This window comes from Solea senegalensis, linkage group LG16, assembly GCF_019176455.1.
Source record: "Solea senegalensis isolate Sse05_10M linkage group LG16, IFAPA_SoseM_1, whole genome shotgun sequence".
Lineage (NCBI taxonomy): Eukaryota > Metazoa > Chordata > Actinopteri > Pleuronectiformes > Soleidae > Solea > Solea senegalensis.
In genome coordinates this window covers 1,071,862-1,098,971 of record NC_058036.1, presented here as the reverse complement: position 1 = coordinate 1,098,971, position 27,110 = coordinate 1,071,862, and the positions used below count along the sequence as shown (strand labels likewise).

The 27,110-nt window shown below is 47.9% G+C and overlaps 5 protein-coding genes and 3 long non-coding RNA genes across 10 annotated transcripts in view; 2 read left to right on the top strand and 6 right to left on the bottom strand.

Moving 5' to 3' along the window:
• Positions 1–1,817, bottom strand: part of im:7136021 — a 2,172-nt gene extending 355 nt beyond the window's left edge. The window contains exons 1-4 of one of the 2 annotated variants that reach the window (XM_044048139.1): positions 1,055–1,817; positions 793–984; positions 385–595; positions 1–242 (exon numbers count right to left, since the gene is read on the bottom strand). The exon at positions 1–242 is cut by the window's left edge and continues 355 nt beyond it. In XM_044048139.1, the coding sequence (XP_043904074.1) occupies positions 8–242; positions 385–595; positions 793–984; positions 1,055–1,709 (1,293 nt within the window). In that variant the 5' untranslated portion in view covers positions 1,710–1,817 and the 3' untranslated portion in view covers positions 1–7. The remainder of the gene's footprint in view (positions 243–384; positions 596–792; positions 985–1,054) is intronic. The other variant, XM_044048140.1, reaches the window with a different exon arrangement.
• Positions 1,818–1,890: 73 nt separating this feature from the next.
• On the top strand, positions 1,891–3,544 carry LOC122783095 (cyclin-dependent kinase 2 interacting protein). Its single transcript, XM_044047743.1, has 5 exons — positions 1,891–1,897; positions 2,232–2,397; positions 2,857–2,965; positions 3,062–3,191; positions 3,342–3,544. The coding sequence occupies exons 1-5, from the start codon at positions 1,891–1,893 to the stop codon at positions 3,542–3,544; spliced, it is 615 nt and encodes a 204-aa protein (XP_043903678.1).
• Positions 3,174–24,862, top strand: tecpr2 (tectonin beta-propeller repeat containing 2). Of its 2 annotated transcripts, none has more exons than XM_044048126.1 (27): positions 3,174–3,191; positions 10,562–10,651; positions 10,835–10,975; positions 11,095–11,223; positions 11,298–11,429; positions 11,507–11,664; positions 12,735–12,888; positions 12,974–13,126; positions 13,206–13,338; positions 13,920–14,116; positions 14,308–14,518; positions 14,603–14,768; positions 14,843–15,032; positions 15,441–15,677; positions 15,760–15,827; positions 15,909–16,024; positions 16,155–16,328; positions 16,610–16,790; positions 16,981–17,122; positions 17,220–17,445; positions 17,590–17,679; positions 21,300–21,397; positions 21,472–21,607; positions 23,110–23,258; positions 23,712–23,853; positions 23,938–24,087; positions 24,355–24,862. In XM_044048126.1, the coding sequence occupies exons 2-27, from the start codon at positions 10,571–10,573 to the stop codon at positions 24,504–24,506; spliced, it is 3,906 nt and encodes a 1,301-aa protein (XP_043904061.1). In that variant the 5' UTR covers positions 3,174–3,191; positions 10,562–10,570; the 3' UTR covers positions 24,507–24,862. The 2 variants fall into 2 exon arrangements, with proteins under 2 accessions (XP_043904061.1, XP_043904060.1); XM_044048125.1 differs by lacking the exon at positions 3,174–3,191 and adding an exon at positions 9,254–9,652.
• On the bottom strand, positions 3,645–9,124 carry znf839 (zinc finger protein 839). The gene is made up of 10 exons (XM_044048128.1): positions 8,190–9,124; positions 6,997–7,974; positions 6,735–6,848; positions 6,103–6,216; positions 5,827–5,919; positions 5,413–5,559; positions 5,233–5,337; positions 5,070–5,157; positions 4,631–4,763; positions 3,645–4,552 (listed from the first exon to the last, which is right to left on the bottom strand). The coding sequence occupies exons 1-10, from the start codon at positions 8,826–8,828 to the stop codon at positions 4,051–4,053; spliced, it is 2,913 nt and encodes a 970-aa protein (XP_043904063.1). The 5' UTR covers positions 8,829–9,124; the 3' UTR covers positions 3,645–4,050.
• Positions 18,765–19,221, bottom strand: LOC122783379. The gene is made up of 3 exons (XR_006362040.1): positions 19,173–19,221; positions 18,874–18,963; positions 18,765–18,797 (listed from the first exon to the last, which is right to left on the bottom strand). It is a non-coding gene; the product is annotated as an uncharacterized LOC122783379 (long non-coding RNA).
• Positions 19,327–20,828, bottom strand: LOC122783378. The gene is made up of 4 exons (XR_006362039.1): positions 20,793–20,828; positions 20,038–20,082; positions 19,595–19,634; positions 19,327–19,343 (listed from the first exon to the last, which is right to left on the bottom strand). It is a non-coding gene; the product is annotated as an uncharacterized LOC122783378 (long non-coding RNA).
• Positions 19,733–20,016, bottom strand: LOC122783383. Its single transcript, XR_006362045.1, has 3 exons — positions 19,998–20,016; positions 19,837–19,872; positions 19,733–19,748 (listed from the first exon to the last, which is right to left on the bottom strand). It is a non-coding gene; the product is annotated as an uncharacterized LOC122783383 (long non-coding RNA).
• On the bottom strand, positions 24,850–26,405 carry ankrd9 (ankyrin repeat domain 9). The gene has a single exon (XM_044048142.1). It carries the CDS (start codon positions 26,358–26,360, stop codon positions 25,533–25,535), a length of 828 nt encoding a protein of 275 aa, XP_043904077.1. The 5' UTR covers positions 26,361–26,405; the 3' UTR covers positions 24,850–25,532.
• Positions 26,406–27,110: the final 705 nt, after the last annotated feature.

Genomic DNA, 27,110 nt, shown 5'->3' with positions numbered 1-27,110 from the left:
GATTCCTTCACACACACACACAGGTGAGAGGGTCTCGGTGTGAGCTGGTCACCACCTGAACTCTCTGGTTGGTCAGTTTCTGCAGACCACAGACGAGTTCCTGTAGACGAGGACTTGGCTCGTACACGACCCAGCTCGGATCGCTTGGGTCCGGTCTGTGAAACGAATCCAGAACCTCAAGCTTGTTTAGATGCTGCAGCCGCTGCAGGGCCAGGAAGTCCACGTCTGAGACGGAGTGATGTCTGCAACAAACAACCGGTCACTAACCAATAACTAACCATCAGTGAAGAAAACTAACCGTCAGTAACATCAGTGGAGATAACTAACCATCAGTGGCCATGTACCTTTAAATAAGTGAAGCTCCGCCTACTGTCAGAGACTCACCTGATGCGTAAAGTTCTCAGGTGAGGGAACAGATGTGGGAGGAGTGCGATGAGTGTGGAGGAGGAGCTCCAGGGCTCCAGGTGCAGGTGTTCCAGGTGAGGAGCTCTCTGTGAAACCACCTGCAGGTCTTCGTGCTGCAGATCCACGTTTAGGGTCAGACTCCTGAGGGAGGACGGCAGCAGGTCTGCGTACGACGCCAGAGGATGTCCCCCTGGTGGACAGACAGTCACATGACATGATGACATCACTGCTCTGCTGACAGAGGAGGAGGAGAAGATGATGAAGATGATGAAGGAGTAGAAGAAGAAAACATGGAGCAGGATCACATGACGGTGAGAGGGTGATTCACTACATCTTCAAATGAACTTATGGGAGGAGGCGGGCCTTATGAGGTCATGTGAAACGCACCGTACACACTGAGGCTGTGCAGCTGTGGCAGTGATGTCATCCATGTGGTCATGTGACACACGGGTCCGGGGACAGAGTACAGGTGGAAGACGGACAGACTGCGGAGGCGGGACAAAGGCTGCAGGACCTCAGGTGTCAGCGCGGCGTCGTAGTCGAGCAGCTGAAGGTCAGTGAGCTGCAGAGCGCCCCCTGCTGTCCAACACATGACACAGCACGTCAACGCCACACTCATGACTGTCTGCAAACATCTCAGCTGTCTTACCTGCGAGGTGGGCGTGGCCAAAGAAGTCCCGGGACAGGGTCTTGTAGGTGATCATGGTGTAGGACAGGTGTCGCAGCTCGGTCAGGTGACTCAGGACGCCGCCCAGCGTCGCCACGCGCACGCTGCCGTCGTGATGCAGCACCAGTGACGTGAGACGAGTCAGCTGACCGATGGTGGCCAACAGGTGCGAGGACGCACAGGTGAACTGAACGTTACACAGGCTCAGGTGTGTCAGCTGACGACTCAGAGGAAACAGGAAGTCCAGGTTCTTTAGTGGCACTGAACAGGAAGTGAGTGACAGATGCTGCAGGTGCCGGAACCTCTGGAGCTCGGTGACGTGTCCTTCTCTCCAGTCGTCCAATCGCAGTGCGTGAAGCGCAGGTAACCATGCCAACAGTGCCCTCAGGTGTTTCCTCTTTACTGAACGCAACAATATGCTGCCCACGTGCCGCTGAGCCAGGCTGCGCCAGAACGCATGGTTGTACCTGGAGAAGTGACGCAGCACGACGCTAAAGTCCTTCCACAGGGGGCGGGCCTTATCCAACAGGTGTCTGAAATATGAACAGGTAGCGCGAGCACTCAGTTTGTCTCTCCAGGACAGGAAAGTGAACACGTGCAGCCACAGCTCGTCGGGAAGCTCCGGTGATGACGTCATGACGACCTCCCGACGGAGCTGCGACTCGTCAGCCGTCGTTCGTGTCGGTGGATCCACGGATCAGCGGCGGAGCGCGCACTTCCGGGTTCAGCCTTTCTTTTTTCTGTTACGTCAGTGAGCAGAGCGCGCGAAGAAGCGGAAGCAGGAAGTGGAGAACCAGGAAGTGGTGAGGAGCGTCGGCATGGAGGGTGAGTTAACGTGCGATTAACGGTGAAAAACATGCGATTAACGGTGAAAAACATGCGATTAACGGTGAAAAACATCACCTGACTTTGACATTAATGATTAAATGAAAGAAAATTCACTTGTTCACAGCTGATAGACATTGTATTGATCCTGAATCTTTTTCTTTCTCATCATGAAAAACGGATCTAACATGACTGACAAATTCCCATAATTCTTATGGAAAGTTACAGAAAATCAACACAATCAATTATTAATATTCTAAAACATAGACAATGGTGATAATGAATGAATGAATGAATGAATAATGAATGAAACATGTCTTTGACACGTGGACAGGTGAATCACGTGACGTGACCTCCTTCAACAGGAAATGCTCAGCCGTCACAGGAAGTGCACGAAAGATCAGAGACAACATGGCCGACTGGCACAACCTGATGCTGAAGTGGGACAAGCTGAATGAGGACGGATTCAGTGTCGCGTCCAACGTCGTTAACCTGAGACTGTGAGTTCCTAACCTGACGCCTATATTACCCACAAAGCACCTGGACATCTGTCTACACACTAAGAGACAAATAATGTCCCTGAATTATTATGAATTATTCACATGAAGCATTAGCACAGGTCAAAGGTCAAATAACCCTGGTTAAACTTAGTTAATCCACTAAAGTCAATCAATCTTTTTTATTCTTTACTTTCAATTATCCAACAAGTCTGTCCCCATGAAGGACACGTCAGTTAAAAACATCAGTGGCATGAGAAGGAGCCGACCACCCGTGTGTCAACTGGGACAGCTGGTTAGGACAGCTGGTTAGGACAGCTGGTTAGGACAGTTAGGACAAGCCCACAGCTTGGTGCCGTGACACAGACTTCCAGGCAAGAAATCCACATGTGGAGGATCCAGAAGCTGGACTGAGACGCTGTCAGTGACATCTAGTGGTGAAGTTGTATATTTGTGTCTCAGGTCTCAGAGCAGTCAGCTGTCGTCATCATCGGCTCCCCCAGGTGGCGCTGCAGAGCTGCAGGACCAATGCTGCAAACTCCAGCACATTTTTGACAAAATGGTGACGATGGTTTGTTTGTGATCACTCGTTAATGAAGTTAGTTTCACATTGTTGCAGAATGTCATGTCTGACATCACTTCCTGTTGACATGTTGTTGTTGTTGAGGTGGGTGTGGTGACAAGGATGGAGAATCTGATGACATCACAGCGAGGTCTTCGTGATCTGGAGGAATTTCAGTTTGGACCTGAAGGAAGACAATGTCCACTGTTTCACACGTGGGACACTAAAGAGTTTGGTGAGTGATGTCATCACAGTCACCTGACGGGTTAGAACAAGGGGAAACAGGAGTGATGAGGTCATGTGACTCAGAGGTAAACAGACTCACAGGTTTGGTCACATGTTCTCACTCTAACATCTTCATGTCGTTTGTCATGTGACGTCTCAGTGGGGGCGTGTCACTTCCTGTGGGAGTCGTTTGTTCAGGAAGTGAAGCTGAAGCAGATCATCCTACAGGAAGTGGCTCACACGATCAGCGCTGACCTTTGTGCCGTCTACCTGTCCTGCTGGCTGCATCAGCCCTTTAACCCCGCCCACAACCGACACATGCTCGAGGCTCTGCTGCTGGAAACTGGACACCGCCCACTATGACGTCATCACGTCTCCTGTTAGCCTAGCTTAGCATAAAGAATGGTGAAATAAACATCAAAAAAGAGATTTGTTTTGTTTGCTGAAGAAAATGACGACAGTGACGAGTTTCACATCCGTTTATTGGAGGAACATGAAATGTGATGATCAATAACATTTATAAAAAGTAATAAAATAGTTTTAAACTTTGTTTTCATGCTTATCTACATATGAACAAACTAAAGTTTACAAATTTACAGATTCTTTTAAAAAAAAAAAATCAAAGGTCAGAACTGAACAACCAATCACATGTCAGCAGCCCACAGGGGTCAAAGGGTCATGGGTCACCACACCTTTATTGTTATTATTATTATGACGATGATGTGTGTGTGGGGTGGGGTGCAGCAAAGGACCATGGGTCTGGACCACGGCTGTATTGGGTCTGCTCCTACCAGGCTCCCTCTGCACTTCAAAGTCAAGACCTGTCTGGATTCTGTTCAGTCCAGATCCATGTAGATCCACCTCGCAGTTTATTGAGAAGCTCTGGTTCCGTCTGAAGATTCTATTCCGAGCAGGGCCTGGACTGCCTCAAGGGGAATTCCCTCTGGAGTCTGGATGTGCATCGTGGTTCCATCTGGACCATTGACAATGACAATACGGTCAGATCCAGGTTCTGCCAGTTGGACTGTCAATCCCTCTGTCTGGATGTAGATCTCCTGTCCCTCTTGCAGCTCTTTGGACTCACTTGCATCTGTGGAGCGGGACTCAGAGTCTTGAAGGTTCTGGACTCTGCCGGATTCACTGGACTCGGGTGTGTGGGTAGAACCAGGTGTGTGGACACACCCAGACCCAGGACCTCTACCCTGAACTTCCTCCAGCTCCTTCATCTGTGCTTTGATGTCAGGGGTCTTCAGGACCTGATGCTGGGACTGGACTTGGTCTGCCAACAGAGGCCCCTCCCCTTGGTCCTCTCCTGAACTCACTCCTGTTGTTTCAGGGGGCAGCGCCTCAACCAAGGTGGAGCCACAGGAGCTGCAACATATCAACATGTCAGATGTCCAGGTGATCACATGAGATGTCACGTGATCACCTATACCTAAGTCAGCTCACCTGGAGGCGGAGTCAGTGGCCAAGGTCAGTTTGGATCCATCTGGAATCATCAGAGGAGACACGGAGACCGAGCAGGTCTTCAGAGAGGAGGTCACAGAGGTCGCGGAGGTCGCGGAGGTCTCTGTCGTCCCACCTGGAAAAAAGTGGTAATACACCCAGTTCAAAAGTACTGGAAGTAGTAGTAAAGTACAGACACAGCAGTGTTGTAGTACAGGTGTAATACAGTTGAAGTACAGACGCAGTAGTGTTGTAGTACAGGTGTAATACAGTTGAAGTACAGACTCAGTAGTGTTGTAGTACAGGCGTAATACAGTTAGTACAGACGTAGTAGTGTTGTAATACAGTTGAAGTACAGACGCAGTAATGTTGTAGTACAGGCGTAATACAGTTAGAACAGACGTAGTAGTGTTGTAGTACAGGTGTAATACAGTACTGGTACCTGTTGTGTACTTCTCAATCCCGTTCTGCTGAACCTGAATACTGTTCTCCATCTTGAATCTCTTTGACGGCGGAAGCATCTTGGAATTCTGGGAAAAACATTTTCACACTAAATGAGACTGAACCTGGGTCACCTCTGATCAGAACCTGACCTCAGGACTTACCTCCATGTATCGGACGTTCTTATTGGTCAAACTCGAGGGTGGAGCTGCTCCAGGAACCACCTTCATACGGTTAACCTCGTCCAGGATCCCCAGAGACCTGGCCACCTGAATCAAAACAGTAATCCAGGTTTGGTTCTGATGTGGTTTAGAGGGCTACATATGACCTACAACTGTTCTCACCTCGATATTTGTGACCTCGAGAGGCGTGGCTCCAGCCTGTGGGTTGATGATGTAATCCTGAGCGGCCTCTTTCACATGAACCTGCAAGGACTCATACTCACGGTAAACGTCTGGGAAACGGGTCCGAGCTGAACCACCACGCTCCACCTGGAGCCAGAGGACAGACAAGGGGGTCAGGATCTGTCACATGACTGATGATGTCATTCACATTGTCCAGCTGTTCATGGTGTTTACAGTCTTTCACACACTAGGAGGTGTCAGGGATCTTAGGGGGACCTGGACTTAAAAGCAGAACTTCTGTGTGTGTGTGTGTGTGTGTGTGTGTGTGTGTGTGGTTTGATAAATGTGGTCCCAGCACAGGTGCTGTGTGTCTCACTGGAACCAAACCTGAGGTGCTGGAAACAGCTGTGGTACCTTTGCCAGCAGCAGCTCCCACAGACTCAACACTTGAGTTAGACGAGGAAGAACAATGTCCATCAGCTCCTCATCCTCACACTGCTCCACCAGCTGAAACAAAACAAACTGTCCTCATTCCTGATCTGCATGGACACAATCTAATCTGACGGATTAGTAAAGTCCTGACAGTAAAGTGTCCACAGATTAACACGGATTAGTAAAGTCCTGACAGTAAAGTGTCCACAGTTTAGCACGGCCTTTAAAGACCTGGTCTCAGGGTTCTTGTCCTCTTACCTCGTGCAGTCTGTCTCGTCTCTTCTGTGTCTGCTGCTCTGATGTCACACTGAGCTTTGGAGGACGACCGCGTCGGCCCCGCCTACTGACCAGGCCCACAGTCATGTGAGGAAGCTGACCAATGACGGAACACAAGTTCATCAACATCCCAAAAATCTCATAATTTGATCAAAAATAGTCACTTCTAGTTTTTATGATGATCAATTATTAATGTTTATTCACAGCTGATCATTTAGGACACCAGGTCAAAGGTCACAAAAACCTGGATTAACTTCTTAACGCTTCTCTTCTCGCTTCTCGCCACAAAGTAGGGTGAGGACACAAGGACACATTGGTGTGTCTCTGTGTCCTCATTGAAACGAAGAGGAGCAAAACGATTCATGTGTAAACTGGGACACTGGAGAGGTGAGGTACTTCCTGTCCAGGTGAGGTACTTTGGTCCTGGACTCAGGTTAAGTGTTCATACTCAGTGCTTCCAGCATGGTTCAGTTCCGTTTGGATCAGTGACTTGTTTAAACTGTTAATAATAATAATAATAATAATAATAATAATAATCCTAAATCAAAGTATTTTAGTGTGAATAATTCATGGTTACAAAAAACACTTTTCATTTATCACTGAACTAAACTCACCTTAGGAGACGGTGCCAACAGCCGACCGCGGCCCCGCCCCCGCCCCCGAGGCCGACCGGGACCTCGGTGATGACAGCTCTTGAGTCCGAAGGCTGAGGCTGGACCAATGTCCACCTGAGGACGGACAGGAGTGTAGCCCATAACTAACCAGCAGTTAACTAACCAGTCAGTAACTAGTAGCTATTTAAACAACCAGATCCATGAGTTACCCTCACCACACTAACAATGAGAATTCATGACATTATTCATTATGGTTTCTCACCCTGTTTGTCGCCATGGCAGCAGCCGTCTTGTCCCTCCCCTCTGTGGCTATAGTCTCCTGTGATTGGCTGATGTCTCCAAGTGCGTTGCTAGGCTGGTTGTCGGGGGTCTCCGGGTCTCCATGACTCGGGTTCAGCTTGTAGTGCCGATTCAGGCCCCCAGGACCGATGTAGGCCTTATCACAGGTCTGGCAGCGGTGGGACCGGGACTTGTGACTGTAGGTGAGGGAGGGGGAGGTGCCAGGGACATGGCCGTCCTTCCTCCCGCCCTCCCCTTCCTCCTCCACACTCATGTCGGAGTAATCGTCAGAGTCTGACTGATGGCTGTCAGCCAGGTCCTCGGTCTTTATAAACATGTAATCTTTGGCTTTGTACTTTGGTGGTCTGGAGACCCGCCCAGATCTGGTCTGGACCTTCAACACCTTCTTCTGCCTCGTCTTCACCTTTTTTTTGTCGTCTCTTTCTTTGTCCTTCACAGCCGGTGCAGCGGGAGGAGGCGTGGTCATCTGTCTGGGTGCTGGTGTGTTGATGTTTGGGGACTTAAGTGGACTCTTCCCGGCAGCTGTCGGGTCATTTGCAGGACTTTTAATTATCGGAATGCTGACAGTTGTGGGAGGGGGTGGGGTCTTGACAGCGGAGAGGGACACAGCAGGTTTGGGACTCGGCCCAGAGGCAGTGGCCATTTTTGTGGTCTGGCCCGTCACCTTGTGAACCACTGGTAGAAGAGATCCTACGACGGGAGCGGGGCTCTGGAGCAGCAGTTGGATGTGAGGGTCCCCCGGACTCTGCTGAAAGAAGAACTGCTGCCCCTGCTGGCCAACCACAGGCTGCAGGTGAATGATCTGAGCGCTGCTCACACTGCCGTTGGTGGACAGCTTCACCTGTGGCTGGTGGACAAGTACATTATTTTGCTGGAGGGCAGCACCAGGCTTTACTTCTTGTTTGGGGGGAACCTGAATCTGGATCCTAACTGGTTCTAACTGAAATGACAGGAAACCAGGATGTTAATTATTGAGAAAAGTGTGAATGCATCCAGAGCTCAGCAAAGACCTGACAAATGTAGAATAAGCACTTTGATTTATTTGAAGACAAACATGTGACACGCGCACACGCACACACACACACACACACACACACAGGTCACACATCGAACACCTGCTCTGGGTTCTGTACTTTATCTAGATTGAAGACCCACCTTCTTCTGGACCACCTGGACCATACCACTGGTCTGCATAGCCACTTGCTGGGCGACACTTTTCAGCTGCTGGGAGGCATTGTTCTGGTTCTTCATACTGAGTTGAGGGACCTGGATCAGGTTCTGCTGAGGGACCTGGCTCTGCTTTTGCTTAGAGGCCTGGATGTGGACCTGTGGCTGTTTGGACTTGGTCACCTGATTGATGACCTGCTGCAGCTGGCTCGGTTCCAAGACTGCACTGTGGACCGGGACTGTTTTGGCCTGGCTTTGCTGGAGCAGCTGGGCGGCCTCGAGGTCCGAGACCTGGACCAGTTCTTGCTTGGTGAGCTGCTCTAACAGAGCCTGCTGCTGCTCGCTCGTCAGTCCAGAGCCGTCCACCAGACTGCCGTCCGGCTGCACGTAGATGATGGTGGTGTTGACCAGGTCCGAGCCCAGGGCGAGCTCTGTGCCCACAATGACGCTCTGTTCGTCCGGGCATCTCTGTAAGACATGTTCCAGCTGAGCTCCGGACCCTGACGGTGAAGCTGACACACGCTCCCGGGGCTGGGTGCCCTGTGTGCCCGCGGACTGTGAGCAGAAGACGGCGTGAGGCGGACTTTTTTTTCTTATCGAACCACTGTCATCCTCGTTGTCCGCCATTTTGGCTGCGAGGCTATCTATTAGCTTACTTTAAGATTCAGGACGAGTCTGTGGCTGAAATCGACCGAATATGTGGTCGATTGGACCGAATAAAAAGTGCGTGAGGAAGCGTGTGTATACGGGGAGAGACGACGCTCCACGGGCACGGTGACGTCAGTATAACGGCAGCAGATCACCGTTAGCGGGGGCAGTTTTGAACTAGCCTAGCTTAGCCCGCAACCGGAGCGGAGGTCCACACAGCCCGGCGTGGATCTCGGACTGGAGTCACCATGTTTTCATCTGAATCATTTCATAAAAATGTGTTTCATTGCTGAAGTATGCATTTTAATATAAATAATAATAAACATTATTAACTGTATAAAATGAAAGTTAACAAATACATTTGATTAACATTGACAATTGATTAAATAGTGTGTTTAATTAAATCCCCTATTTAAAGTGTTGTCACTAGAACTTTGTTCTGAGATCAACGTTATGATTGTTAGGCAAATGTCACTCAATTCATAAATATGAAATGGCGCTGTTCCTATTAATATTTTAACGTCTTTCAAACACGGTCATCCAGAAAATCCAGATTCCAGGTTTTGTAACCGACAACAACAGTTTCCGGTTCCTGTTAATCATTCATAAACGTATTTTGTATTTCTTGGTGTAACCGCGACAGTTCACTCACAGCGCGCACAAATAAAACAAAGACAAACGTTTCTGTGACGTTGTAATCGTGTGTCTCACCGTCAGGTGGCGCACTTTGTTGAGGGCAGCGCAGCCTCAGTATGAAACATTGAAGAAACATCTGCACAAACATCTGGAGCGTCACTCTTTCAGTAAGTGATTCACGAGCTTCACAGCGTTAGCAGCAGCATGCTAACAAGCTGTTGTGTGTTGTGGTTCAGTCTGCGTTAACGTCACACGGGGACACCTGTGACGTCAGGCCCGGTTAAACATGTCCGACAGTCCGTGGGACAGTTGTGTGAGATTCGGCAGTTCGTCGTTGAAATGATGTTTTGTTGACGCACACTGGGCCCGCCCTCACTGTGAGGTGTTCTGTTGTAATCTGTCATGTTAGTAGTGTCATGTTAGTAGACTGTGATCTGTCATGTTAGTAGACTGTAATCTGTCATCTGCGTTAGTAGACTGTAATCTGTCAAGTAGAATCTGTCATGTTAGTAGATTATAATTTGTCATGTTAGTAGACTGTAATCTGTCATGTTAGTAGATTATAATCTGTCATGTTAGTAGACTGTAATCTGTCATGTTACTAGACTGTAATCTGTCATGTTAGTTTGTCATGTTAGTAGATCTGTCATGTTAGAATCTGTCATGTTAGTAGACTGTAATCTGTCATGTTACTAGACTGTAATCTGTCATGTTAGTAGATTGTAATCTGTCATGTTAGTAGATTATAATCTGTCATGTTAGTAGACCGTAATCTGTCATGTTAGTAGATTATAATCTGTCATGTTAGTAGACTGTAATCTGTCATGTTACTAGACTGTAATCTGTCATGTTAGTAGGTGTAATCTGTCATGTTAGTAGACCGTATCTGTCATGTTAGTAGATTGTCATCTGTCATGTGTCATGTTACTAGACTGTAATCTGTCATGTTAGTAGATTGTAATCTGTCATGTTAGTAGATTATAGTCTGTCATGTTAGTAGACCGTAATCTGTCATGTTAGTAGATTGTCATCTGTCATGTTAGTAGACTGTAATTGTGATGTGTTTTTAAATAAAGCTTTCAGACATGGAGATGCAGCCGAGCTCAGTGTCCGTCCTCAGAGAGTTCTGTCCACTCTACTACCTGCTGAACGCCATCCCAGCAAAGGTACACCGCAGAGACCATAACCACACCAGGTCCGGGGCCTGGACTTTTGGTGATGTCATGCTTTACCAGTGTTACCTGCTCATTTACATACATACACACAACAAACATGTAACTATTGTAACCAGTGAAGTCAGCAGGCTGTGGTGTCACAGGAAGTGATGCAGATGATGACGTCATCCTCAGGTCCAGCGGGGGTTCAAGTCTGTGGTGGTCTACCTGACGGCTCTGGACAGCAGCAGTGACTTTGTGGCAGTGGGCAGCAGCATCGGGATGCTTTACCTCTACTGCCGCCGCCTGGCACACATGAACAAGTACAGCGTGGAGGTCAGCAGCTTCTCCTTCTTCTCCTCCTGCAGCTTCTTCTTCTGTGGTGTTTATGGTTGCGTCCACAATGATGATATCACCATCTTAAGTGTGTGTGTGTGTGTGTGTGGTTGTTGCAGGGGAAGTGTGATGCGATCACGGCAGTGAAGCTTCTTAGCTGCTTTGATGACCTGGTTGCCGTGGGAACAGCTTCAGGTCGGGTTGCGGTCTTTCAGCTGGTTTCTCCACTTCCTGGGCGCAACAAACAGGTGGGACATATGTCTGTCTGTAACCTGTCTGTCTGTCTGTCTGAACCTGTCTGTCTGACCCTGTCTGTCTGCAGTTGAGGCGTTTCGATGTCGCTGGTGTGCACAAAGGTCTGGTGACGTCGTTGGCGTGGAGCAGCAACGGGATGAAGCTTTTCTCTGGAGATGACAAAGGACGAGTCGTCTTCTCGTCTCTGGACCTGGATCAGGTGATGATGTCATATTATATTTATCTAAAAAAATGAACGTAAACATGACGTTTGTGTGTGTGTGTGTGTGTGTGCAGGGCGTGTGTAACCCTGTGGTCTTACTGGACGAGTCCACAGCTGTGGTTCAGTTGGACTATAGTCACCAGGTTCTGCTCGTGTCAACACAACACAGGTCTTTGTTTTACTGCATGCAGACGCACACGGTGGATCAACTGGGAACCAGAGCACGCAAGAGGTAAACAAACTACACATGTATGTAAACAGACTACACATGTATGTAAACAAGCTACACATGTTTGTAAACAAACTACACATGTATGTTAACATGTATGTAAACATGTATGTAAACAAGCTACACATGTATGTAAACAAGCTACACATGTATGTAAACAAACTACACATGTATAAACAAGCTACACATGTATGTAAACAAACTACACATGTATGTAAACATGTATGTAAACAAGCTACACATGTATAAACAAGCTACACATGCATGTAAACAAACTACACATGTATGTAAACATGTATGTAAAACACAAACAGACTACACATGTATGTAAACAGACTACACATGTATGTAAACAAACTACACATGTATGTAAACAGACTACACATGTATGTAAACAAGCTACACATGTTTGTAAACAAACTACACATGTATGTTAACATGTATGTAAACATGTATGTAAACAAGCTACACATGTATGTAAACAAGCTACACATGTATGTAAACAAACTACACATGTATGTAAACAAACTACACATGTATGTAAACAAGCTACACATGTATGTAAACAGACTACACATGTATGTAAACAAACTACACATGTATGTAAACAAACTACACATGTATGTAAACAAGCTACACATGTATGTAAACAAACTACACATGTATGTAAACAAGCTACACATGTATAAACAAACTACATGTATGTAAACAAACTACACATGTAAACAAACTACATGTATGTAAACATGTATGTAAACAAACTACACATGTATGTAAACAAACTACACATGTATGTAAACAGACTACACATGCACAGTATGTAAACAAACTACACATGTATGTAAACATGTAAGCTACACATGTATGTAAACAAGCTACACATGCATGTAAACAAACTACACATGTATGTAAACAAGCTACACATGTTTATAAACAAACTACACATGTATGTAAACATGCATGTAAACAAGCTACACATGTATGTAAACATGTATGTAAACAAGCTACACATGTATTTAAACATGTATGTAAACAAACTACACATACAGTACTTGCAGTACTCTGTGTTGCAGTAGCGGCAGGTTCGGTGCTAGCTTCCTGCCGGCACTGTGTAAACAAAGTGACGTTCAGGTGTTTGCTGCTCGACCTGGGCTTAGACTGTGGAGGTGTGACATCAGAGGACAGGTGGAGGAGACACGCCTCCTGAGGGCGCTGTTCAACACGCGGGTAAACACACACTCACACACTGTTCTTCAGTAGTATGACACCATCTGTCACACATCTGTCTCACACGTGTCTGTCTGTCTTCTAGGTCCCTCACTTTGAGCTGTTTCCTCGCTGTGGACCAATGGGAGCGTACCGTCCGTCAGACCGACAGCTGGGTCTGCTCAGCTGTTTCCATAGAGACGGATGGATCGTGAGCTGGAACGAGTACAGCGTGTATGTGCTGGACTGTGTGAACGAGGTACTGCAGCAGCAGCACTCGCACTGGTGCTGTTTGTGAACGTGTGAATGATGTCGGCGTGTTTGATCTCTTTGTTCAGGTGATTGTTGGAGCGTTGGAGAGCAGTGGAGACATTGTGTCAGTGTCCTGTTGTGACAATGAGATCTTCATCCTCAAAGGAGACAGAGACATCATCCGTCTGTCCAACAGTCCTGAAGGACTCTCTTCCAACTGTGAGTCATGCTAATGGTGTTAGCCTTATGCTAACATCAGGCCAGTGTAGCTTTGATCCCAGGGTTAAAGTGTATTCATGATTTCACTTTATGTAACTGGGAAGTAGACGAGAGGAACTTCCTGTTTGTCGTTGTGACGCAGCAGCAGTCACATCATGTGACTGTGACCCAGGTCACGTGACATGAGTACAGTCAGTGTATGGTTGGTTATGTTTACTGCAGCATCGTGTCATCTGCGTCTCTTGTTGTCCACGAACAGAGACGTGATGAAAATCAGCTGTTATTCATTCATTCATTCACAACAGTTATACGTGTGTTTACAGATTAGTGAAGGAAACAAATACAGGAAATGCTGCACAAAAACAAGTCGGAAGTAGGAAGTCAGACCTGTAGGTCAAAAATGAAGTCTATGGAAGAATTTATCTTATCACCTGTGAGATTTTAATCTGATTGTAATCTGATTGTAATCTGCATACCTTTGGTTGTCTGACTGGCTTCAATCTGTTAACTTTCAGGTTGTAATCCGATTACATTTGGATTGTAATCTGATTCTCTTCTAATTCTAATCTGATTTCTTTCAGTGTCAGAGCTGTCCAACCGTCTGTCCTCACCTTTGGCCACACCCACTCTCCTTCCACCAACTGGATCAGTGGAAACAGCTCAGCCAATCAGAACCATGGCCATCATTGTAGAGGGCGGGGGGAGGCAGGAGGGAGGAGCTACATTGAGGGAGGGGCTTGGAAAGAAGGAGCATGGAGAGCAAGTGGAGAGGGAGGAGGTGACTGACAGCTGGTTAACTGGTTCATTTACCAACTGTTTAACTTACAGATTGGTTGACTGGGTCATTTACAGTGCTTAACTTACTGACTAGGAAACTTACTAACTGGATAACTTATCAGTTGGTTAACATACCAACTGGTTGACTAAGTAACTGTTTATCTTACTAACTGGTTATCTTGTGTTGTCCAGGTGATGCAGCCACATTTGCTTACCAGCAGCTCCCATAGCCACAGTAGCTCCACCCCTTCCTGGGATGGTCTCCATGGAAACAGCCCTGAGACCACATCCTGTCACCTTAGCTCCAAATGCTACAGTGCTCCCCTTGGCCAGGAGGAGATGCAGCAGGAGCTGGTGGTGAAAGCCATAAAAGTGAAGAAGAAGAAGACGAAAAGACGGCAAGGTCAGAATGGACAGACTGAGGACAGACTGAAAGACTGAGGACAGACAGACTTTGACTGTCTCATGTCGTCCCTGTTGTCCTTAGACAGCAGCTGTTCAGACACACTGGTGGTCCAGGACAGCAGCTGCAGTGACGCAGGAAGTGGCAGTCCTCTGAGTGACCGAGTGGCCCTCATGTGGCTGGACCTTCAGAAGCAGGACTCCCAGGAAACAGGACAAGGCATAGAAGACGGACCGGAGCTGGACTTGTGGTGTGTATGAAGCACAGTAGATCATGTGTCTCGTTCTTGTCTGATTCTGTCACACCATCATGTTTCCTGTGTAGCTCCAGCAACCCTCCACCATCCCTGAGGACAGGAAACCCTGAGGGTGTTCCTCAGACTCCAGACGTGGACGTGCTGCTGGACTGCACCTTCTCCTACATGCACACGACTGAGGACAATGATGGACAGAGACAGCAGCCAGTGGAGGAGCAGGAGGAGGAATATCTGAGCCCTCTGTTCGGACAGGAGGAGGTGCACTCAGTTGTATTTGTTACTGTGTCATGATGAAGGTAGTATTCAAATAATCAGGCCACCTCCTCACACCTCCTCACGTCTCCTATCTCCTCACATTTCCTTAGACCTCCTCATATCTCCTTAAGTCTCCTCAGACCTCCTCGCATCTCACATTTCCTCAGACCTCCTCACGTCTCCTAACTCCTCAGACCTAGACCTAGTTAGAACTAGTTATGTGACCTCTGAAACTAATATAACTAGCCATGTTAGCCAGAATGTTGTAACTAGTTATGTGTTTACTGTCTTCATGCCTCTTTAACTAGTCCTCAGACACTATTGAACTGGTCTCCAGTCCTTTTTAACGAGTCCTGTGACCTCTGACCTCATGATGTTCTAAATATAGAATGGCCCCATCTTTGTCCACAGGTGGATAACTCGGGGCCACCTGCTGGCCTGGCTGACCAGATGTTTTACTCTACTGTGTCCACTCTGGACAGAGGACCCAGTGTGTCCAGTGATGAAGACGGAGACATCTACTGTCACACTCTGCCCCCAGGGGGCAGCAAAGGAGATGTCCTCACATGTCTATCCAGTCATACAGAGACCAGAGAAATACAGACATATGTGGACACTCCAGACCGAGAGAGACACAAGTCGGAACAGGTGAGACATCTTGGACCAGATTAGGCAAATACAACCTGGACCAGGTTCTCACACATGATTTAACATTGTTTTATTGTTGTAGTTGGCAGAAAGCTGGATGGGATACTCTGGTCCAGGGTGTGGGGTCCTGAGCCTGCAGGTGACGGACAGGTGAGCTTCCTGTAAGCGTGGTTTGAAGCAGGACTCTGATCATGTGATGTGTTTTTATCGCAGGTGACCTGTATGTTTCAGGTACGTGTGGTGTCTGGACTTTAAAGGAGGACTGTTCTGCAGTACTCTGCCAGAAAGTGGACTCAACTGGCAGCGTTTTGAAGACAATGTCCACCAGGTGGCGGTATCACCATCAGGTAAGCTGCTGACATCTTATTGCCTACCTGTGGAAAACAGCTGCTTGTTTTGTTATTATTTTGAAACCTTTTGAGGACATGTACAGGTGTGCATGTAGTATTAGCTGCTAACTGTTACCAACTCCACTAGGTAACTTGTTATGGAAGGTGGAGCAGAAGACCATGACGGCGTCTGCTTGTGCTAAAGTGTCAGTCAAAGGAAAACGTCACTGGTACAAAGCTGTGGAGCAAACGGCTTTCATCGCTCTGAGTGACCACTCTGCCTGGATCATCAGGACCAACGGGGACCTCTACCTGCAGACAGGTGTGGACTGATGGATCTTAGTCCTATTGGATCTGATTCCTGATGGATCTTAGTCCTGTTGGATCTTAGTCCTGATGGATCTTAGTTCTGTTAGTCCTGATGGCTCTTAGTCCTGTTGGATCTTAGTTCTGTTAGTCCTGATGGATCTTAGTCCTGTTGGATCTTAGTCCTGATGGATCTTAGTCCTGTTAGTCCTGATGGATCTTATTCTAGTTGGTAAATCTTCAAACTCTTCTCCTGAAGGATCTGTTGCCATGGTGACAGTTGTCTCTGTCCCTCAGGTCTCAGCGTAGACCGCCCCTGTGCTCGCTCAGTGAAGGTGGACTCACCTTGTGTGTTCAGTCAGGTGTGTGTGCGAGGGGGTGTGGTCTGGGCTCTGAGCGAACACAAGGCCTTGTTCTACAGAGAAGGACTTAGCAGCTACTGCAGCGAGGGCGAGTCCTGGAGGTCCGACACCATCAGGTACTACCACAGTACTACTTAGTACTACTACGGTACTACCACAGTACTACTACGGTACTACCACAGTACTACTGCAGTACTACTCTCCTACAGTCCTAGTACTTTTGCCGTGTGTCTCTGTGTGTGTGTGTTTCTGTGTGTGTGTGTGTGTGTGTGTGTGTGTGTGTGTGTGTATGTGTGTGTGTATCAGTGAGGCTCAGGGTCTGGACATCATGTGCGTTGCCCTGGGAGATGGAGGGACGGCGTGGGCTCTGGACTCCAGTGGTGCTCTGTGGTTCAGGATGGGGATCACTTGTTGTAGACCACAGGGAGATGACGAGCACTGGTGGCAGGTACACAAACACTTCCTCACTGTCTCTGACCCCGCCTCTATCTCTGACCCTGCCTCTGTCTCTGACCCTGTCTTTGTCTCTGACCCCGCCTCCTCAGGTCAGTATTTCAGACTACGTGGTCTTTGATCAGGGAAGTTTTTTCCAGACGCTGCTGCAGGCCACGCAGAGTGTTGCCACGGTAACCAGGGCGCCAGTGGAGCGGGTGGTGGCCTTTCTCTCTCAGTACTCTCAGTGTCAGCCAAGTCTTATCAGCGCCAACACCAGCGGGATCTGGGTCGCATCAGGCCGGAATCAACTGCACTTGGCCCGTGGCAGCCTTGTGGGTCAGTCCAGTGGAGTCCATTAGAGTCCACCACATAGTCCAGTACACAGCACCAGGGACTAGGAGATGTTAGCAGAGTCAGTAAAGTCAGAAGAGTCCAGTAGAGTAGATCAGTGTCTGATATCTGGTTGTTTGGTTATTTTAGGAACGTTCTGGCAGAATGTGGTTCCCAGAGGAACCGTCTCAGCTACTAGATGGAGCTTCATCACGTCCTCACCTGTTCCTCACACAGAAGGTAAGGTAGAGTGGTGACTCCGCCCCTCTGTCATACATCTCATTTGTAGTTGGACGCAGAATTCCAAACTGGAAGCCACCTCACATACTTTGAACGTGTGTGGGATTGATTTCACGGTAAATCAGTTGTTCACACAGAACTGTAACGTTAGGATGTTTGTGTTTTTGCTCTCACCCCGACTGGTCGAGGCAGATGCTGCACATCTTTGAGTCTGGTTCTGGTTCTGGTTTTATCAGAGATGTCTTCTTCTGTTAAAGGTTTTGTCTCTCCACTGCCCCATAGTGTTTGCTCATTGTGTGATTGTTGTGTTTCTCTGCTTTATGATGTTGTGTGTGTGTACAGACCTGAGATCACAACAGTGGTGAACCGTGAGCACTACAGCTGGGCCTTCACCTCAGCCAACAGTTCGATGAATTGAAAGCGTTAAACAAGTGTGATTCTTTAATGAACGATGACAAGGATGTAAACAAATAGACCAGAACATCAATAACATTCTCAACATTAACTTCATAAAACTGGTGACCATTATGGCGACATAGTTGAAATAAAAGAAACATACCGTGACACCGAGGCTCATTTCATCACCATGGACAGCGCTATGAAATCACGGCGCACAACTAACCAGACACACATGAGCATCCTCAAACTACAATACAATTTCAAATGCACAAGCTGGTAATACAAATACTGTAAGATTGTGTTTTGTAAGATACAACGAAGTGCGTGTCGGCCCTCACTTTCAACACACGGCACTGTCCACTGGCGACCCTGGAGAGGACCCGCGAGGGGATCCTTGCACACATTCTCAGTCAACAGTTGACAACCTGGACCTACCTTACAACATAGACAACCTGGACCTACCTTACAACATAGGGCTACATTAAAACATAGACCTACCTTACAACATAGGGCTACCTTAAAACATAGACCTACCTTACAACATAGACAACCTGGACCTACCTTAAAACATGGACCTACCTTACAACATAGACCTACCTTACAACATAGACAACCTGGACCTACCTACAACATAGGGCTACATTAAAACATAGACTACCTTACAACATAGACAACCTGGACCTGCCACAACACAGACCTACCTTACAACACGGACCTACCTTACATCATTGACCTACCTTACAACATAGACAACCTGGACCTACCTTACAACATATACCTTACAACAGGACCTACCTTACAACATGGGGCTACATTAAAACATAGACAACCTGGACCTACCTTACAACATGGACCTACCTTACAACATAGACAACCTAGACCTACCTTACAACATGGACCTGCCCACAACATAGACAACCTAGACCTGCCTTACAACATGGACCTACCTTACAACATTGACCTACCTTATAACATAGACAACCTGGACCTACCTTACAACATAGACCTGCCTACCACACATAGCCTACCTTACAAACCCTACCTTACAACAGACCTACCTTACAACATACACCTACCTAGACAACCTAGCCTACCTTACAACATGGACCTACCTTACAACATAAAACCTACCTTACAACATAGACAACCTGGACCTACCTTACAACATGGACCTACCTTACAACATGGACCTACCTTACAACATGGACCTACCCCACACAACCTACCTTACAACACAAAGCATAGACAACCTGGACCTACCTTACCTACCTTCAACATAGGGCTACATTAAAACATAGACCTACCTTACAACATATACACTGGACCTGCCTGGACAACCATGGACCTACCTTACAACACAAACCTACCTTACAACACAGACCTACCTACCTACCTTACATCATTGACCTACCTTACAACATACAACCTGACCTACCTTACAACACGGACCTACACAACATGGGCTACATTAAAACATAGACAACCTGGACCTACCTTACAACATGGACCTGCCTACAACATAGACAACCTAGACCTACCTTACAACATGGACCTACCTTACAACATTTACCATAGACACCTACCTACAACATAGACAACCTAGACCTACCTTACAACATGGACCTGCCTACAACATAAACCTACCTACAACATAGACAACCTGGACCTACCTTACAACCGACCTACCTATAGACCTACCTTACAACATGGATCTAACAACACAGACCTACCTTACAACACACAGACCTACTGACCTACCTTACAACACAGACCTACCTTACAACATGGACCTACCTTACAACAGGACCTTACCTTACAACATAGGGCTACCTTACAACACCTACATAGACCTGACAACACAGACCTACCTTACAACACAGACCTACCTTACATGGACATACCTTACAACATAGACCTACCTTACAACATAGGGCTACACAACATACAACCTAGACCTACCTTACAACATGGACCTACCTTACAACATAGACAACCTAGACCTACCTTAATGGACCCCTGCCAACATGAACCTACCAACATAGACAACCTGGACCTACCACAACATGGACCTACCTTACAACATGGGGCTACCTTACACAAACCTACCTTACAACAGACCTACAAACCTACCTTACATCATTGACCTGCCTATGACAACCTGGACCTACCTTATTACACATGGACCTACCTTACAACAGGACCTACCTTACAACATGGACCTACCTTACAACATAAACCTACCTTACAACATAGACAACCTGGACCTACCTTACAACATGGACCTACCTTAACATGGACCTACCTTACACGGACCTACCTTACAACATTGACCTACCTTACAACATGACAACCTGGACCTAACATAGACCTACCTTACAACAACCTACCTACAACACGGACCTCTGCCACAACATAGACCACAACATGGATCTACCTTACAACACAGACCTACCTTACAACACGGACCTACCTTACACAGACCTACCTTTACAACACGGACCTACCTTACAACACAGACCTACCTTACAACATGGACCTACCCACACAACATAGGGCTACCTTACACATGGACCTACCTACAATGGACATGGACCTACCTTACAACACAGACCTACCTTACAACATAGACACACCTTACAACACAGACCTACCTTACAACACCACCTTACAACATGGACCTACCTACATGGACCTACCTTACAACACAGACCTACCTTACAACATGGACCTACCTTACAACATAGACCTACCTTACAACACGGACGCCTCCACATCTTACGCCGCCGACTAAAAACACATCTCTTCCGACTCTACCTTTGGATAAAAGCGTCTGCTAAATGACATGTAATGTAATGTAATGTAACATGTTTCAGGACAGTAACCCTTTCATTGCTGATGGGAACCTGACAGTAAACTTAACTTTAGAACCTAGATGAGAGAACATTTATTAAATGTATTGTATTACATTAAATACTATAGATTTTTTTAAATGCATATATACATATAAATGTAGATATAGTATGCATATATATAGTATTTAATACTCATATTATTTAGCTTTCTCTGAAGGCGTAGAAGTCCCTGAAGGTTCCCCACTGGCTAACAATAATAATAATAATAACATCCACAGGGTTTTCCTACTTCTGGGTTAGGGTTACAACATCCGATGTAAATGGAACACAATCAAGTTAAATTGCTTCTGATGCTCACCTTTGTCTCAGGTACATTCCTGTGGTTGGCTCAGAGCAGGAAGGACCTGTTCTGTGTTTGGGATCAGGACGGAGAGCTCCGCCCCACATCCATCCCCCTGCTGCCAGATGTAAGTGTGTGTCTGTGTCCGTCCTAAGTGTGTGTCTGTGTCTATCCTCAGTGTGTGTCTGTGTCTGTCCTCAGGTGGAGTTCACTCACCTGTCTGCCTGTCGTGATGCTCTTTGGGGTCTGGACACTTATGGACGAGTTAGTATCCGCCCACTGTCTCCGTCCTGTCCTACAGGACTCAACTGGACACACCTGGACCTGAGTCAGCTTGGTATGTAACCAAGTCCTCATCACATGTTTATAGTTATTAACATGTGAATGACTGTGTATAAGAAGTACACACACACACACACACACACACACACACACACACACAGACCCACACACACACACAGACACACACAGACCCACACACACACACACACACACACACACACACACACACACACACACACACAGACCCACACACACACACACACAGACACACACACAGACCCACACACACACACACACACACACACACACACACACACACACACACACACACACAGACCCACACACAGCTGTGTTTTCCTGTCAATTGTCAGTTATGAAACAGGGTTGTAACAGGTTGTTGGTCGGTCGACACTGTGTGTGTGTGTGTGTGTGTGTGTGTGTCAGTGTAACCTGACTGAAAGGTCAGGTCTGTTTTTAGTTCCTCTGCCCTTCTCACTATCACACATCACATGACTGTCTGTCTCTATGTGCTTTCCTTCTTTTCTCCTTCTCCTCTTATTTAAGAATCTTATTGATTTAAGATTCTTAAATAAGAATCTCTCGCTCTCTCTGTCTCTCTCTCACACACACACACTCTCTCGCTCGCTCTCTCTGTCTCTCTCTCACACACTCTCTCTCTGTCTCTCTCTCACACACACTCCTTCTCTCCTCTTCACACACACACACTCTCTCTCTGTCTCACTCTCGCCTCTCTGTCTCTCTCACACACACCTCCTCTCTCTGTTCTCTCTCACACACACACTCGTCTCTCTCTCTCTCTCTCTCGCTTCTCTCTGTCTCTCTCTCACACACACACCTCGCTCTGTCTCTCTCTCACACACACCTCACTCTCTCTCTCTCTCGCTCGCTCTCTCTGTCTCTCTCTCACACACACACTCTCGCCTTCTCTGTCTCTCTCCACACACATCTCAGCTCTCTCTGTCTCTCTCACACACACACACTGTCTCCTCTCTCTCTCTCTGTCTCTCTCTCTCTGTCTCTCTCACACTCCTCTTCTCTGCCTCTCACACACACACTCACTGTCTCTCTCTCTCTCTCGCCTCAGCTCTCTCTGTCTCTCACACACACACTCTCAGCTTCTCACACTCTCTCTCTCTCTCTCTCCTCTCACACCCCCGTCTTCACACACACACTCTCGTTCTCACACACACACTCACTGTCTCTTCTCTCTCTACACTCTGTCTCTCTCCACACACACACTCACCGTTCTCTCTCTCTCTCGCCTCTCTCTCTGTCTCTCACACACACACACACCTCTCTGTCTCTCTCTCACACTCCTCTCTCTCTGTCTCTCTCACACACACACACCTCTCTCTCTCTGTCTCTCACACACACACACACACACACTCGCTCTCTCTCACACTCTCTCTCTCTCACACTCTCTCTACACACACTCTCTCTCTCTCTCTCTCTCTCTCTCTCTCTCTCTCACACACACACTCTCGCTCTCTCTGTCTCTCTCACACACACACTCACTCTCTCTCTCTCTCTCTCCAGGTTCTGTCCGTCTGGTCACTCTGAGCTGCGGCAGTCAGAACATCTGGGCCATCGACAGCCGAGGGGTTGTTTACTTCAGGGTCGGAACACAACCGCTGAACCCGAGCATGATGCTGCCAGCCTGGATCCACATAGAACCACCTGAACAGGTATCAACCACCTGAACCGGGTATAAACCACTTGGCAGTTCCTTGAGATACATCTCCCCTTTTAGATGAACCGTTGCGATTGGTCCAACACAGTGGTTAGCCATCTTGCCTTTGCAGCAAGAAGACCCGGGTTCGAGCCCCGGTTGGAACAAGGGCCATCTGCATGGAGGTCACATGTTCTCCCTGCGAGTGTGCGGGTTTTCTCCGGGTTCTCCGGCTTCCTCCCACAGTCCAAAAACATGCAATATGGGGATTAGAATAATAATTGATCACTCTAAATTGACCGTAGGTGTGAGTGTGTCTCTATTTGTGTCCCTGTGATGGACTGGTGAACTGTCCACGGTGTGACCCCGCCAATCACCCTGTGTCAGCTGAGATTGGCACAGCACCCCCGCGACCCTCTGGTGCAGGATAAAGCGGTAGATAATGGATGACAGTATCATGTCTCTGCAGCCGGTGGGAGTTCAGCTGGTCAGTATCCAGACGAGTCCTAATGACCATCTGCTCTGGGCACTGGACAACCGAGGATCCGTGTTCGTCAGAACCGGTCTGAGCCATGAGATGCCGGTAGGGACAGCGTGGGAGCTGGTGCCAGGTACCACCTATCTATCTGACTGTAACACCTGTGTATTTGTATCACCCGTCTGTCTGTCTGTATCAGCTGTTTGTCTCTCTGCAGGGTTAGCAGTGAGACAGCTCGTCCTCAGTTCTCACACTGTTTGGGTTCGTTGTGTAAACGGAGATTTAGCTCGACGGTACGGAGTTTCTGAACGAAACCCTGCAGGAGATTACTGGAAGAAGATTCCTGGGAACGTCAACTGGTTAACTGGTGAGACTGGGTTTATACTGACTTGACACTAACCCTAACCCTGGGTTTAAACCAGTGGTTCTCTATTATATTCTGTAATGCCCCCAATTTGAAATACTATTGAGAACCCGATCATCTTTATAAACCACTGTATGAGTTGTCCTGCCCTGGGTCTCATGGCTGCCCGCCCCACTATTTGAGAAGTACTTTAGGGTTTACTTTTAGGGTTATACCAGGCTCAAGTTATCCTGATTAGACTGTGTGCGACCTCTCTCTCTCTCTCTCCAGTAACTCCAGAGGACGAGTTATGGGCGGTGACTCGGGCCGGGGGTTTGTCTCGCCGACTGACAAAGATCCTCCCACAGTCTTTCTGTGAACCTGCTCCCTCAGGCCCCGCCCCCAGCAGGGATGACGTTGATGATGAATGGGAGCTCATCTGACCTCTGACATCATTCTTTTGACTTAATATGAAGCACTTTATTCTGAAGAGGTTGTAAAGCGGTCTCAGACTCAGACTGGACTAAAGCCTACTCTAACTGGTTCTAACTGGACTTTTAACTACTGGTTCTAACTACTTGATGTAAAAAGTGGAACATTCTGGACTGAGGGGGACTGAAGTGAACTGAGAGGGACTGAATTGGACTCTGGTGGACTGGTAGTGGATTTACAGCAGTTCATCGGATAGACCTCATCCTCTCCCACGTCGTCACCATGGAAACAATGACTGTCTGATGTCATCTTGCTTGTACTCGTGTGTGATGTCATTCATTAAATTATTAAACATTTTAAAACATTATTGATCGTTTATTAATCACAATCATTTTGTTCAGGTTTGAAAATAAAAACAAGCAACAGCGACGACATTGATGCTTCGTTTCCTGTGGTAGCTCCTCCCACAATCTCTGACATCACTGGCTCCAATAAATAAACAGATCAATAAAGTGATGGTTCAATGATGGTTTGTAAAACTGATCACATTCATTGATCTGTCAATGATGATCAATATGATCAGGGCGATGGATCTTTACTCTGATGAAGTAAAGTCAATAAACTGCACATGAATAAATACAATCATGACATCAGATGGTGGGAGGTGGCCTTGTATTCTGACACGCCCACAGTTCCATTCACTTTAAAGTGAGGTCAGTATCATCAGTCAGTCACATGACTTTCACCTTTAACCTTTAGCATCTGTGTGTTTAGCGTGATGTAGCTTCAGCAGGTGGAACGTTCCTCCCTCGGACTGTGTTCACCACCGGACCGGACCGGACCGGACTGTGTTCACCACCGGACCGGACCGGACCGGACTGTGTTCAGGGCTAAACAATGACATAATCAGTGATTCTCTGTATGAAGCTGTCTGATTGGCCGGAGTCTGCGTTGTATTCACTGATTCACTGTATCACAGCAGTCCTGAGTTGTTGTTGTTGTTGTTGTTGTTGTTGTTGTTCCCATGGCGACATATGTTACTGCCAGCTGTGAGGCTGCAGGAAGTTGGGCAGTGTGCTAATCTGGTCTGGGCCAGACCGGACCAGACACCTGAGCGCCTGCAGCAGGAGGGGGGGCGGAGCCAGACCACACAGCCAACTGAACACTCGGTTTCCCAGCAGGCTTTGCCAGCGCTGCGGCTCCTCGCGCACGCAGCGCGGCGGCTGAGGATAGGGCAGAAACAGCAGCAGCAAGTCGAGGCAGCGGCGGGCGCGGCGTCGCTGCGCCGCGCCGCTGGAGACGAGCGTCTGCAGCGCGGCGTCGAGTCCGTCGGGCCGCGCCCCGTGAACCAGCAGCAGTAGCAGACAGTCTGCGCGCGACAGCTCCAGCGCCAGCCGCACCGCCGTCTTTCCCTCGTCAGAAACGTGCGCGCAGCTGCCGCAGCTTTCCAGCAGCTGCTGTCGCTCGGTCGCTGTGGCGACGTCCTTCAGCGTCTCCACCATCGCGCCGAGGATGGACACGCGGTCGTAACGCACCGCCACGTTCAGGTGCGGTGTTCCGCTGCGGTGGCCGCAGCAGAAGCTGCAGCGCGGCGCTGTGAGCGCGCTCAGTGAGTACCTGTCGAGCAGGTAACGCGCATAGTCTTGGTGATCGTGCACCAGCGCGTACAACAGCGCCTCCGATGGCAGGAACGCTCGCGGGCGCCCGTCCTCCCAGCAGAACACTTCCATGGCACGCATGTCCTCCAGCAGCCACACGGGAAGCCCCTCCCTCACCGCGCAGTAGAAGGAGAACGACGTCCGCTCGCAATGACGCTCCGACATGACGTCATTCTGAGAGGCCAGTAACCATGGCAACCGCGGCATCACGGTGGACTCTGTCAAACAAACACACACGCACACTGCACTCTTTTATAGCTGCCCTGGCCACGCCCCCTCTCTTCATCTCCTCCCAACGCACGCTGACCCCGCCCCTCGCGCCAGCAGCTTCATTTCCATGTGTGGATGTTTGTTTTGTGTGCGGGGGAGGGGCTGGGGGGCGTGGCTGCGAGGCGGATCAAGTGTCGGGCACATTCCGAACATTCAGAACCGGTTTACCAGAGACAGAGGCGCGAGATTTAATGACGTCATGTTTGGATGTTGATGTTGACACGTGATCACAACACAAGTCTTTTTTTTCTCCCTGTGTGTGTGTGTCTCTCTGTGTGTGTTTGTGTCTGTCTGTCTGTCTGTGTTTGTGTGTCTGTCTGTCTGTGTTTATGTGTGTCGTCTGTCTGTGTTTGTGTCTGTCTGTGTTTGTGTCTGTCTGTGTTTGTGACTGTGTGTGTGTGTGTGTCTGTCTGTGTTTGTGTGTGTGTTTGTGTGTCTGTCGTCTGTCTATGTGTTTGTGTCTGTCTGTGTGTGTGTCTGTCTGTCTATGTGTGTGTGTCTGTCTGTGTGTGTGTGTTTGTGTGTGTCTGTCTGTCTGTCTATGTGTTTGTGTCTGTCTGTGTGACTGATTTGTTAAAACATTTGGAAACTCTTCTCCACAGGTTTGGAACCAGGTCTGAACCAGGTCTGCTGCTGTGGTTCAGATCTTAGGGTTAGATGATGTCATGTGATCTTTTGCGTGGATCT

Coding starts and splice junctions, on each gene's coding strand:
- tecpr2 (XM_044048126.1), top strand. CDS start 10,571: ATGGAGATGCAGCCGAGCTCAGTGTCCGTCCTCAGAGAGTTCTGTCCA. Junction 16,025..16,154: donor GGTGGCGGTATCACCATCAG/GTAAGCTGCTGA, acceptor CAACTCCACTAG/GTAACTTGTTATGGAAGGTG. Junction 23,259..23,711: donor ACATAGAACCACCTGAACAG/GTATCAACCACC, acceptor ATGTCTCTGCAG/CCGGTGGGAGTTCAGCTGGT.
- LOC122783095 (XM_044047743.1), top strand. Junction 2,398..2,856: donor AACGTCGTTAACCTGAGACT/GTGAGTTCCTAA, acceptor TTTGTGTCTCAG/GTCTCAGAGCAGTCAGCTGT. Junction 3,192..3,341: donor GTGGGACACTAAAGAGTTTG/GTGAGTGATGTC, acceptor GTGACGTCTCAG/TGGGGGCGTGTCACTTCCTG.
- ankrd9 (XM_044048142.1), bottom strand. CDS start 26,360: ATGCCGCGGTTGCCATGGTTACTGGCCTCTCAGAATGACGTCATGTCG.
- znf839 (XM_044048128.1), bottom strand. CDS start 8,828: ATGGCGGACAACGAGGATGACAGTGGTTCGATAAGAAAAAAAAGTCCG. Junction 5,560..5,826: donor GGGAGCTGCTGCTGGCAAAG/GTACCACAGCTG, acceptor CTCTGGCTCCAG/GTGGAGCGTGGTGGTTCAGC. Junction 4,764..5,069: donor GATTGAGAAGTACACAACAG/GTACCAGTACTG, acceptor ACTTTTTTCCAG/GTGGGACGACAGAGACCTCC.